Consider the following 12,292-nt stretch of genomic DNA (forward strand, 5'->3'; position numbering starts at 1 on the left):
ATTAAATAAGTTTATTAATCTTGTTAAAAAATATGTAAACCTGTAATATTAAATTGATTAGACTCAGTTTCATGGAAAACACTTCATTCAAAATATTAATAAATTACAAGTTTTTCAAGTAAATTTACAATATTTAATTAAACATAGATTAAATGGCCATAAAATTTTCACAATATGTGTAATTTATTGTAACAAACAAATTTACTTACGGAATAAAAGATAATTTTATTAGTAAAAAAAATTTTTTACTATAGGAGAACTTTATTGTGTGTTTCAAGTGACGCGCGTCAAGTGTCGATTTGCGTCAGATGCAGCCGACGTGCGTCAGACGTAGATTGATACCTGACGCGCGTCACTTGTGATATAAAATATGCAAAATTAAGTTATAATTAAATTAAAATTTTCAAACTTAAACTAAATTTCTTTATTAAATAAGTTTATTAATCTTGTTAAAAAATATATAACCCTGTAATATTAAATTGATTAGACTCAGTTTCATGGAAAACACTTCATTCAAAATATTAATAAATTACAAGTTTTTTCAAGTAAATTTACAATATTTAATTAAACATAGATTAAATAGCCATAAAATTTCACAATATGTGTAATTTATTGTAACAAACAAATTTACTTACGTAATAAAAAATAATTTTATTAGTAAAAAAAATTTTTTTACTATAGGAGAACTTTATTGTGTGATTCAAGTGACGCGCGTCAAGTATCAATTTACATCTGACGCACGTCAGCTGCATCTGACGCAAATCGACACTTGACGCACAACATATATAATCGTGATAATGACTTGAAATGATACATATATTGAAAATTTTTCATACCCGGCTACATAAAAACATACACTTTTTTATACTATATTTCATATTTAGTAGCAAAATAGCCTAAATAGTTTATCGGTAGTTAAAAATTGTTTAGTCTTTCGTGGTATAAACTAATAAACTAATTGTTTCACAGGAAGCCGTAGATAAATATTATTGATAATCACGGCAGAACCGTGATGATCAGATAAATAATTTTGCTGAGAATAGAAATTTCATGATTGTAGAATTTTTTTTTTTTTTAATGAGAAAGATTTTTTTTGATTGATCATTTCGTTAGATAAAAAAGAATTCTTTATCAAAAATTTTATTTTATAAAAAATCTAATAAAAAATGAAAAAAAAATTCTCCACAAAAAATTTTTTAAATATTTTTCTCACGTCAAATATCTGATATTGACTTGCCCGTTCACCTATTTCTTCATACATTTTATTTTTTGGAAACCTTGGAAACCTATATTATATAGCAAGTATTAAAGTATTTATATATATTAATTTTATATATTTTGACGTTTTTTGTATAATGAACTTAACTAACTTTCACCGGGGGTGATGATCACCGGTGACTGAAATTATGACGATCGACTAGCATTAAAAAAATATAGTGCCGGTAAAAATTGATAATTCCGGCCAACAGTGCTGATCAGATTTGAAGTAAAAAACTTTATATAAATAGCACAAAGTAGTTAGGTATATGTTAATCAGTTATACAGAGAATTTTTTTTTTTAAAAAAAAATTTTATTTCATAAAATTTTTCTGTATTGCTTTATATAGTATTATTCAATAAAACTATTTAAAACTTAAAAAATTCATTTTATTTCTATTGACTTTTTTTACTTAAATATTAAAAGTCTTTGAAAAAAAATAAAAACATTCGCGAAAAAATTCAAAGTTAAATGTTACATAAGATCAACCAATCATTCTTTACCTTCATTTTAAAAAAAAATTTTTTAACTGTTGTATTTTTATTTTATTTTTTTTATAAAAAGATAAACTTCGTTTTTCTTCCCTCGTCCTTTCCTTCTTCTCTTGTATATTATTTAAAAAAGAGTTGAAGATTACCGACTCCTTCAGTCTCCTATGCAACATTTCGTAAGTTTTAGAAAAAATTTTCTTTTCTTTAATTCATTTTAACGAACGGTTACTAACAGTTCATTTTTTTTCTTTTTTAGACAGTTCTCCGATTTCTTTGGACGCGCGGGATTTCATTTTTGGTAAGTTTATTTTCCTGTTTTAGTTTATTATTCTAACGAAACATATGTTAACGTTTCGAATTTATCTTTTTTGTTTAGATGGGCCTGGATATATGGAAAGAAAATTGAGACTATTTTTTTCAAATTTAAATTTTTAGCAATTTTTTCGGGACGCGTAGAATGAGATTTTGATTTTTTTTAGATATCAATGAAGTACTACCTTTTCTAAGCTTAGGAATATCATAAGGTGTCGTGAGAGTTGATTTAAGCCATGTCAATTTGTTGATTAGATTAAAGACGAGTACCCTCCATATGGTACCTATGTACTATTGTTCAAGGTCAAGATCGAATTCAATAATCTATCTTTCAATATCTTATGAGATCTTGGTAAGAATTCGGTTAATTCATTTTTCTTAACGAAATGTTTTCTAATAGTTCAATTTTCCTTTTTCTTAGGCAGCTGTTTCTTCAGATTTCTTCAGATGCGATAGAATTTAGTGGGTGGGTTTTTCTTTGAGACATCTATTTTAATGAATGTTCATTAACATTTCACTCTTTTCTTGGTGAACTTCAATGACGAGAAACAGATGTAAGAAGCAATCAAGAATTCGATAAAGATAGAAGGTTAAGATTAGGCTTGGAGTATCCATGGAGGTTGAGTTTCATAACAAGCGATCTGTCCTAACAGATGGTACTCACACAAGAAATGACAGTCTTCTCTGGAAGATATTTTCATCCTGTCTTTCAAAATAAATGGATATTACGAAGGGTAGTTCTTTTTTTTAGAGCTCTTGTCAATTTATTTAGAAGATGTAGATTTGGGTAGGATTATTAGGGGAGGACGTTCCTAAGACTGTAATCTCACCAATTAAAGATAATACTTCTCCAAACGGTGTTATCAATATAATTAACACTTTTAGATGGGAATATAAACTACCATCCAAGAGAGAAAGAGATGATTACGTTTTAGTGCTAAACCCAGACTAATGTTATATTTTTTTTCCATAAGCCACAACGCTCTATATATGACGAATCAACATCATCTTTTAATGATCAGTTCACCTGATACTTTGTTGTTTTACTAAATAGAATATTTAATTTTTACATAAGTTGTTGAAAAGGTAGTATTAATAAGGTGTAAAAAAAACATGTGATGCAAAAATATTTTAAAAAAAAATCTCGAAAGAGAAATCATTTATATCATTTGAACAATGTTCCAGATTCGTCATTTGCCAAATATTTCAAAATTTTGATTTCTAGTTCTTTTTTAAAAACATAATTAATAATAAACAATAAATAATGTAATAAACTATTTGGACTTTTTCTCGGTAGTAGTTTTAATTTTACGCTTTTTGACGGCTTTGGGTATTTTATTCTTTCTTTTTTCTCTTACCACTTCTTTCGCAGCTTTCTTCCACTACTAAAACAAGTATAAATGTAACGTTAATCACCAAATAAGACATTATACTCTAATATAATAAACAAATCCGTACTTTTTAGATTCTTTGTCTTCATTTCGTTTTCCTCTAGATTGTTTCCTTAACACATCATCATCTTCACTTTCTTTCTTCATCTTGATCATTCTTTTTTTTTTAATTAGTAATGCATAATTAGTTTAATCATAAATGATTACATAATTATATAAAAGTAAAATAATGTTACGCAGTAAAATGTTGCGCAGCAATCATGTGATATAACTGGACCCGTGATGCCGATCAATGTCGAATATGTTTGACATGTTCGATATGTTGCATATGTCCGATATATAGAACATGTAGCATATATGGGATATATAAAACATGTAGTATATATGGAACATATAGTATATATAGAATATATAGGATATATAGGATATATAGCATATGTAGCATATGTTAAACATTTTTAGTTTGGAAATTTATGTATATATAGACCTGTAATTAGACCTAAATTCAATATAGGAATGTGTGTAAAGAATTTAATTAATAAAATGTTTACCCTTTAATATACACCTTAATTTTAAGTTTGGTTTTATATGGTTAATCTGCCTTCCCTTATTTGTGTCTGATTGTATGCGCCAGTGTGAAGCGATACTCTATTCACATCTGATTGGATTGATTTTAACATATACGTTGATCCTTAAAATTACCTTCTGCTTTATTAAATATAAACATTTTTTAATGTATAGCTTATTTTTAAGCTCATAAGAACTGACTTCTAACAATAATAAAAATTATACTTAACCCTATAACTAACCGTTCTAACTATTTTTTATAAACCCATGCCATATTGAACTAACTGATCTATTTTCTATAAGACTGTTAATCATTACTTTTTCTAAATTTTTATGTTTTTTGGTTTTTCCTTTTTTTTTAAATCCCAATTTTCGTACCTTTTCCTTTTGTCTTTTTTATTAATTCCTCTCTTTTTCTCCATTTCTATTACTTCTTCGCATCCGCTTGATCCAAATTTTGTTTCGAAGTTCATAGCAAAAATTAAGATCAATTTTCTTTCGTCCTTATTATAAGAAATATTGTTTTGAATCTATTGTTAAAAACTCCTCTAAAGCTCTAATTAATTTCCACTTTCTTGTTCTGTTTAATAGAATCGTGGATTTTTTAAAAAGAATTTTGGTGAAATGAATATTTATGTCTCTTATTATTGCTACTTTGTTTTCGTCTCCTGATTCTGACAAATTTTCTTCAAAGGATACTATTGCATTAAAAATTATTTCTCTAATTGTGTATTCGTTTGCTTCACATATCCATATGTGTTCCTAATCTTCTGCTTCTATTCGCATCTTGGACATGCACTTGAATCTATTGTGTTTATCTTTCGATTATATAAAGTAGCATACGTGGGTAACTCTTTTATTAAATTTTTAATTTTATATGATCGTTCTAATGCGTCTTTATCATTGGTTTGACGTTTAGAGAATTGATTTCGATTACTAATAAATTTCAATCAAATTTATAAGTGAAATTATAATAGAAAGGATCTTCAATTATTCAATTAATTCGCTATTTAGAATTTCATTCTTGTATTTCACGTTAGTCTTTGATTTTCCCCATTCTCTATAACCTCCTGTAATCAAATTCTTGTCCCAATATAAGTCGAATTCATTTACTATCAATCCCTTCAATTCAATGGAACATTCTGGCAAATTTTCCAAGTTAGGATCTTTCTTTGAGTTCATATAATCTGTCAATTGATCTTTAATTTTCATGGCTTTTTTATATTCTTCGTTGTTGAATATACTCAAAGTATTATTCGTTCTTTCTAACCAATCTTCAATCCACATCAGTTTTATCACCGAGAAATTTTTTGATGCTCATCTTGATGTCATTAGTCACAGAAACAGATAATTTACCATCTAGAATTTTATCTTTTAAGAAAGAAAATATTTGGATTAATAAAAAGAATATAAATTCAATAGCGAAATCTTTTTTTCCTATAAAATACATACCAAGATGAGTCCTATTTGCATGTTTACTCAAAATTTTAAGTTGTTCTTGTAATTTAGTTTCAATAACTTTTTTCTAGCTTCATCAGATACACCTCACCAGCTGATAATAAACTTCATTTAGAAAGTCCTTTTTGATATTTCATTGATCCAGATAGTACACCGCTAGCTTGTAATTTTTGTCTTAATCAATTGTACTGTTTAGTAAAATCTTTTAATAAAAATGATAATTTAACTGTGTATTATCTATAGATATAAAAACAAAATCTCAAATATTTAATTATGCTTATGATTTACCTCCTGTTACATTATCCCATTCTTCATTATCGTTTAACTATCTTCAAAATAATCATCAAAGCTCCATCGTCATCATAATCAAATTCTTCATTATAATTAAAATTTTCTTTAATATTTTTATTTAATTCATTACTTATTTGCTGTTCATCTTGTTCACCTTTTACCACCGTTCGATTCATCTCACTGCGACGAATCTAATGGCAAGAGTTTCATCTCTTTACCATCGATATTGACGGAGTTGGGTCGCTATAAATGTTTAATGATTATTGATATCGGAGCACGGTCTTGTGATTATATTTGAATGATTTTACTACCATTCGATTCGTCTCACTGAGACGAATCTAATAATAAGAGTTTCATCTTTCTAGCATCGATATTGACGGAGTTGAATTTCTATAAATATTTAATGATTATTGATGCCGGATCACGTCTAGTGATTGGATTTGAATGACCTTACTATTAGAATCGCCTCATCAAGACCATTTATTGTTAAAGTTTTTAAATATAATTCGGCCAAAATTAAGGTTAAATTCTGGCTAAGTATTTTCGTAATACGAAATTAATTACGGAATACTAATGATTACTTAAGAAATACAGAATTACGTAATTACGTATTTCCGTAATACTAGAATAATTTCGGACACAAGTATATAAATTATATCTGGCATATTCTGAAATCGTGTGAAAATTTTTTTGATCATAATTATCAATTTACATTAATGTTGACCGCTGATTTTTTTTTATTTCAGTTTTACTTCGTCATAATTTTTTGATAACATGTTGGCAAGGTTCGTTGAAAAGGAAAAAATTCTTTGAATATATGTACATATTTTTTTTAATAGTTGTCACGATTTCATTTTATTAACCTTTCTGTTAACATGATATAGAATCTAGATTGAAGAAGAACTAAAATTCATGGAATGTTGCTTGATTGAAATTAATTCTTCCTATTAATCATTCTGCATTTTATAAAGTCACGATATAACTTTTTCAAACTAGACTTGAACATGTCACGTTTTGAATGAAGAATTTCTTTTAAATCAAGTAATTATAAAAGAATTTGCGTTTATTTCTTTTATAAATGGATCACATTGATTCTAACATATTGAGATCACATTGATTATAGCATATAGAATTCCTTTTACAAAGCACATTTTTTCTTTACTTACAACCTTTTCCCTAGCACAAACAATCTATATAACTAAAATGAATACTTATCAATGATTAAAAATTTGAATATTAAATATTTATTAGGCGAAATAAAATCACTCATTAAATATCAGCTTATGCGACAATTATTCCCCTATTATGAATGCCAATTCCCAAAACTCACAAAACCTCTCATACTTTCATACAATAAAAATATCAATAAATAAACTTCTTTTTTTTTTATATATCAATAAGCTTTATTTAATAATCATAGGTTATAAATTACATCATGTTCAGAAAAGTAAAAAAAAAATATTTAATAACTAAATATCTCTAAAAAAAAAAAAATAATAAAAATAATAATAATAATAAAGACACTTAGTGATTTTTTCAAAATTCGAAATCATTAATGAACATGAAATCTTTAGAATTTTCAAAAATTTTAATGGTTTTATCCTTTTTATACCTTTCAATCATTTCATTAAATCTCTTTTTATTCTTATTAAATTCCTCTCTGCTTAAATATCTAGTTTCGTAATAATTAGCTAAAATAGGATATAAATATAAAGGTTTTCTACCTTTTTTACCTTTCCATTTCTTAAAAAAATTATCCAAAGTATCTATCTTAAAATAACAATAATGAAGTTGAAATTTATATAAATTCTCTTGAGCAGCATCAGCCAAAACATCCAATAATTTTTTACCATCTTCATCATTATAAATACTTCCTCTAAAAATATATAAACCTTCCAAATACTTACAATTAAGTAAAAGTTGTTTAAAATCTTCAAGATTTTCGTCTTTTAAATAAGTTTTAAGATATTTAAGTTTACGACAATGTTCAGTGATTGAACGTATAAGTAAAGCGATTTGTTCTTCAGATTCTTGATTCCCTTTATCCAACCAAATGACTTGAATAGTATTTTTAGTTGCTTGAATAATTTTTACAGCAACGGAGAATGATATACCAATTTGAAGAACTTGTAATTGAGAAAAATTATCAAATTTCAATTGCTTATGAACAGTAACATTACGATATCTACTATCATATAATACTAATTTTCGTAATTTCGTCAAATTTGTAAGAAGATTATTATAAAAAGATACGTTATTTTCGATAGTTAAATCCAAATAAGTAAGATCACGTTTTTCAACTATAGCATCACCAATCATTCCATATTGTTTTTCTAAACTAGTATTATTACTCTCATTAACATTATCTCTAATTATGATAGATTTCAATCTTAATTGAGCTTGAAAAAATTTACTAATTCCAGTAGGATTTGAACAAGTAAGATTAATATCAACTTTTTCTATTGATTTACATAATTCGGTCAAACTACTAATAAGTTGAATGAATTTATCATCTAAACGTAAATGATTGAGATTGGAAAGATTTTTATCAATATCAGGAAAGTCGGTTAATTTATAATTACAATTAGTTAAATCGATAAAAATGAGCGAGGAACATTTTTTAAAAAAAAATTTATAAACCTCTTTTTTCAATTCACTTCTTTGAGATTCATTATAATTATTAAAAGCATAATTATAAATATCATTATCTTTTTTACCATCAGCTGAATATGTATGATTAATATATCTGAGATGACTAACATAATCGAATAAAGGTTTTGGAGGTTCTATTTTAATGTTTCTTCCCGCCAATATTTTTTTAGAATCATCAGGTAATTGAGATAGAATAGTTCTAAAGAATGGTTTCGATTTTTCAAGTTTATCTTCATTTAAGAATAAGCTCCAAGGATCCTTCCATAAAATTCTCAACGAAGTTTGACACCAAAGTCTATTAACGAATAAACAAGAAACTAAAGATTTCTTATCATCGTATAATCTTTCAAATATGAGAACAAGATTATCACTATTGAGAATATCAATATTGAGTTTATTTTGTTTAGGCATTTTCGTTAAAAAAAAAAAAATTTTTTTTTATTAAAAAAATTTTTTTTTTTTTTTGCTTCTTTTTAATCTTTTTTTAATAAAAGAGGGAAATGCGTGGCAAGTTACACGTGAAAAAACAAAACGTAAACTTTAGTAAAAATAAGGGAAATGATTGACATATTTATATTGGCTTTACGCCGAGGTTTATCTAAAAATAGATTTGATCTGCGATTACGTATACCACAATGTTTACTATTGTGATTTTCTAACGCAGTAAAGAAATCAATGAAGAATTTCCTGACCGAAATTTCTGATTATGTCAATAATATCACAAATTTTTTTATTAAGTTTAGCACATTTTATTATGTCTTATATTTGATAAAGATTGACAGTATTTACTTATCTCTTTTAAGTTATTGTACAAAGAAACTTTTTTAAAAAAGTAAATAAATATACTGACTAAACAGGGGTTCATTTATACACAAGTATATCAAGTATATCTTTGAATGTAACGTTCTGGGAATGAATATACGTTAAATTTTAATATAAAATTTATAATTTACGATTAAAATTTATTTATTATAAAGTTGTGATAAAAAAAAAGTCGGGATTATTATTTAATTAAAATATTACATATCTGATATAGATATGCTTTTGCCAAATAAAATATTAATTTTTTTTTTAGCCAATTATTTTCTATATCAAATTTTTTTTTCCAATGATTCTGTCGTAGTATTAAATATTTTCACACGTTAACTTGAACTAAAATTGTACACGTGATTTAATAAATAATTACGTAAGTTGTTAATTGACTATTCGTTATTATTTGATATATTGAAGGATCTAAAACAAAGCTTATCAATCGTCGTCTGACCAATAATTAGTTGCTTGATTATATAAGATATGTGGCATTTGTGGGTTACAACACACTAACGCAGTCTTCGTTAATATTACGTTGTGAATTAACGTTAAAGTATTATTTAATAAAAGAAATCAATTAAAATAGTTCAATTATATGCAATATATTATTATATTATCCGCACGTTAGTCCGTCACTTACTTACATTGTTTAGTCATGATATTCCAGACTAAAATAATTTTATGTCAAAGTAGATTGTAACTGATATATTAATGCAAATAAATAATAATTATTGGTTAGGGGGGTAAAATATCGGTCACCCCGAATAACTAGGTTATTGCGTTAGTCACGCAAGATCGCTATTATTATTGTAAGAGAATTAAAAAGTAAACTAAACTGTAAAACTTATTAAAGGATTAATTTGTAGTCATATTTAACCGATAAAAAAAAAATATTAATTATTTAGCCATCAACAAAAAAATATCAGTCCATCAAAATCAGCATGATCCTAATTAAAAGTCAATATTAATCACAATCAAGTCATATTGCATGTTTAAAAGAAATCTATCACATACTTTATAGTGAATGCAAAAAAATAAGTAAATGTATAAATCTAATATTGTAAAAATTGACTAATAGATAGAAGCTAAATAGTAATTAATTGTAATTAAATTAATACATTTTCCTATTTCAGGAATAAAATTCAAATTAAAAATAAATTTATAAATAAAATGTAAATAATAATATATTGTAAGCATATAATATATATTTATTTAGCATTACTTTGAGCTTCAATATTCGATTCTTCAAATATTACGCTTCCTTGGGACATTTACAGTTGAAATGAGTGCACTTAATGGTCTACTGGTATAAATTGCACCTGGATGCTGAGAAATTGTAGGATTTATATTTCTGAAGATGACCTAAATATTATACCTTGTCTTTGTATATCATTTATTCTCTTGATGTATATTCTGAAATGAAACAACAGAAAAATAATTTAATATACTTTTATAAAATTTAATATAAATGATATTATACCTTTAATGTTATAGGATTTTTCAATTGATGGCTCCAATTTATTATCTGGAAAAAAATATTATTATTTATTGTCTAGAATAAACCTAAAGTTAAATTGTATACCTTGTTTTAGTATATCAAATATCATTGATTTGATAGATGAAGATTTAGAATCAATGATCTTAAATCTTAATGATCTGCTTGTATATATTGTATTTGGATGACATCCTTTAGTAAATTCTGGTCCAAGTAATTTTTGTTGAGTCAAATCTAGTCTTTTATTCTCTGCTTGTTTAAGCTGTTTTGTGTCTATTAATATATTGAGACGCAACCAATACTCACATTTATCATGTAGAAGGCCTTTTCGTAGGATCAATTTCAACATCTTTTCATTAAATTAACAAAACATTCGGGAGTATCTTTTGTAATTTCAGTGCGTTTTCCAATCAATGATATTCTGTATTATGTTTAATATCAGCAAAGGGTTTACAACTTGTTGTAAATTCCCACATGACTATAAATATCTGATGCTTAAATATTTCTGGTGCAATATATTATTTAATTAAGTATTATTTCATTTATTTGCGGGCTGTGACAATCCAAAATCTCCAATTTTACAAGTCCGAGTTTCAATTATCCACTATGGAGATCACGATGTATAATATCATTATTATGAATATTAAAAAGTCTAAAGTAAATTACATGATTAAATGTATTATAAATTATCAATAAATAATATAAATATATTTAAAATAAATACCCATCTGAAATTTGATAAAGAAAATTCATTTTATCTTTCCATGTAATATCAGCAAAATTTTTTTGTAAATAAATCATGTAAATTTCCTCTTGTTGCATATTCCATTATTAACATATATTCATCTGTATTAGGTTCTTTTGTAAGGCCAAAACATTGAAGAATATTTTTATTAAGCCGACAAGTATAATTTACTTTTAACTAAATTTTTTTTTTAAAAAAAAAATATTATAATATTGAATTAATAAAATTATGAAAATCTGATGTTCGAATGTTTTAGTTTTACCAACATTTAAAAACTCTTTACAATTTTTTGTGATTTCTTAAGTCGCTTTAAAGCGACAACCTTATGAGATTCGTCAAATAAAATTGCCTTATACATAATGATACCGAATCCTCCTTCGGCTAATTTTTCTAAGCTTACAATTTTAAGAATATGGAACATTAATATAAGAATAACCATAGTAATAACTTTTAATAAATGTATAAACATTTAATGGGTCAGTATTTCTGTCCTTATTATATAATAATTAACAATCTCATAATTACTTATAACCCTAAATCCTAGAATTTCATCTATATCATAATTACCACTAATAATATTTTTAAAATCAATAGAAACAACCAATATTCTTTTACATTTCTTACATTGAGTTGCCAAAAATAATATTAGTTGTTAAACAATATCTACATCCAATCTCCGACTACAGACTGATCAAGTATTAAAAACATCCCACCATGGTAAATAAAGAACTGAAATAGGTTTTTCATATATTGAATTTGTCTGTTCTGAAGAAATTAGATAACAACCCGGGCACATTCTATATAGCCGAAATTTTTAGTATC

General features: G+C 25.7%; 3 protein-coding genes across 3 annotated transcripts; all 3 read right to left on the minus strand.

Moving 5' to 3' along the window:
* Window positions 1-5,009: 5,009 nt before the first annotated feature.
* On the minus strand, window positions 5,010-5,306 carry OCT59_016068 (uncharacterized protein; the record flags this gene model as incomplete). The annotated part of the gene is made up of 1 exon (XM_066132226.1): window positions 5,010-5,306. The coding sequence occupies one exon, from the start codon at window positions 5,304-5,306 to the stop codon at window positions 5,010-5,012; it is 297 nt and encodes a 98-aa protein (XP_066003234.1).
* Window positions 5,307-7,150: 1,844 nt separating this feature from the next.
* Window positions 7,151-8,838, minus strand: OCT59_016069 (uncharacterized protein). Its single transcript, XM_025314060.2, has one exon. The coding sequence runs from the start codon at window positions 8,829-8,831 to the stop codon at window positions 7,305-7,307; it is 1,527 nt and encodes a 508-aa protein (XP_025185959.1). The 5' UTR covers window positions 8,832-8,838; the 3' UTR covers window positions 7,151-7,304.
* Window positions 8,839-10,771: 1,933 nt separating this feature from the next.
* On the minus strand, window positions 10,772-11,074 carry OCT59_016070 (uncharacterized protein; the record flags this gene model as incomplete). Its single annotated transcript, XM_066132227.1, has 1 exon — window positions 10,772-11,074. One exon carries the CDS (start codon window positions 11,072-11,074, stop codon window positions 10,772-10,774), a length of 303 nt encoding a protein of 100 aa, XP_066003235.1.
* Window positions 11,075-12,292: the final 1,218 nt, after the last annotated feature.

The sequence above is a fragment of the Rhizophagus irregularis genome, chromosome 24, assembly GCF_026210795.1.
Source record: "Rhizophagus irregularis chromosome 24, complete sequence".
Lineage (NCBI taxonomy): Eukaryota > Fungi > Glomeromycota > Glomeromycetes > Glomerales > Glomeraceae > Rhizophagus > Rhizophagus irregularis.

What these genes read in the sequence shown, in the direction of transcription:
- OCT59_016069 (XM_025314060.2), bottom strand. Translation starts at nt 8,831, where the DNA reads ATGCCTAAACAAAATAAACTCAATATTGATATTCTCAATAGTGATAAT.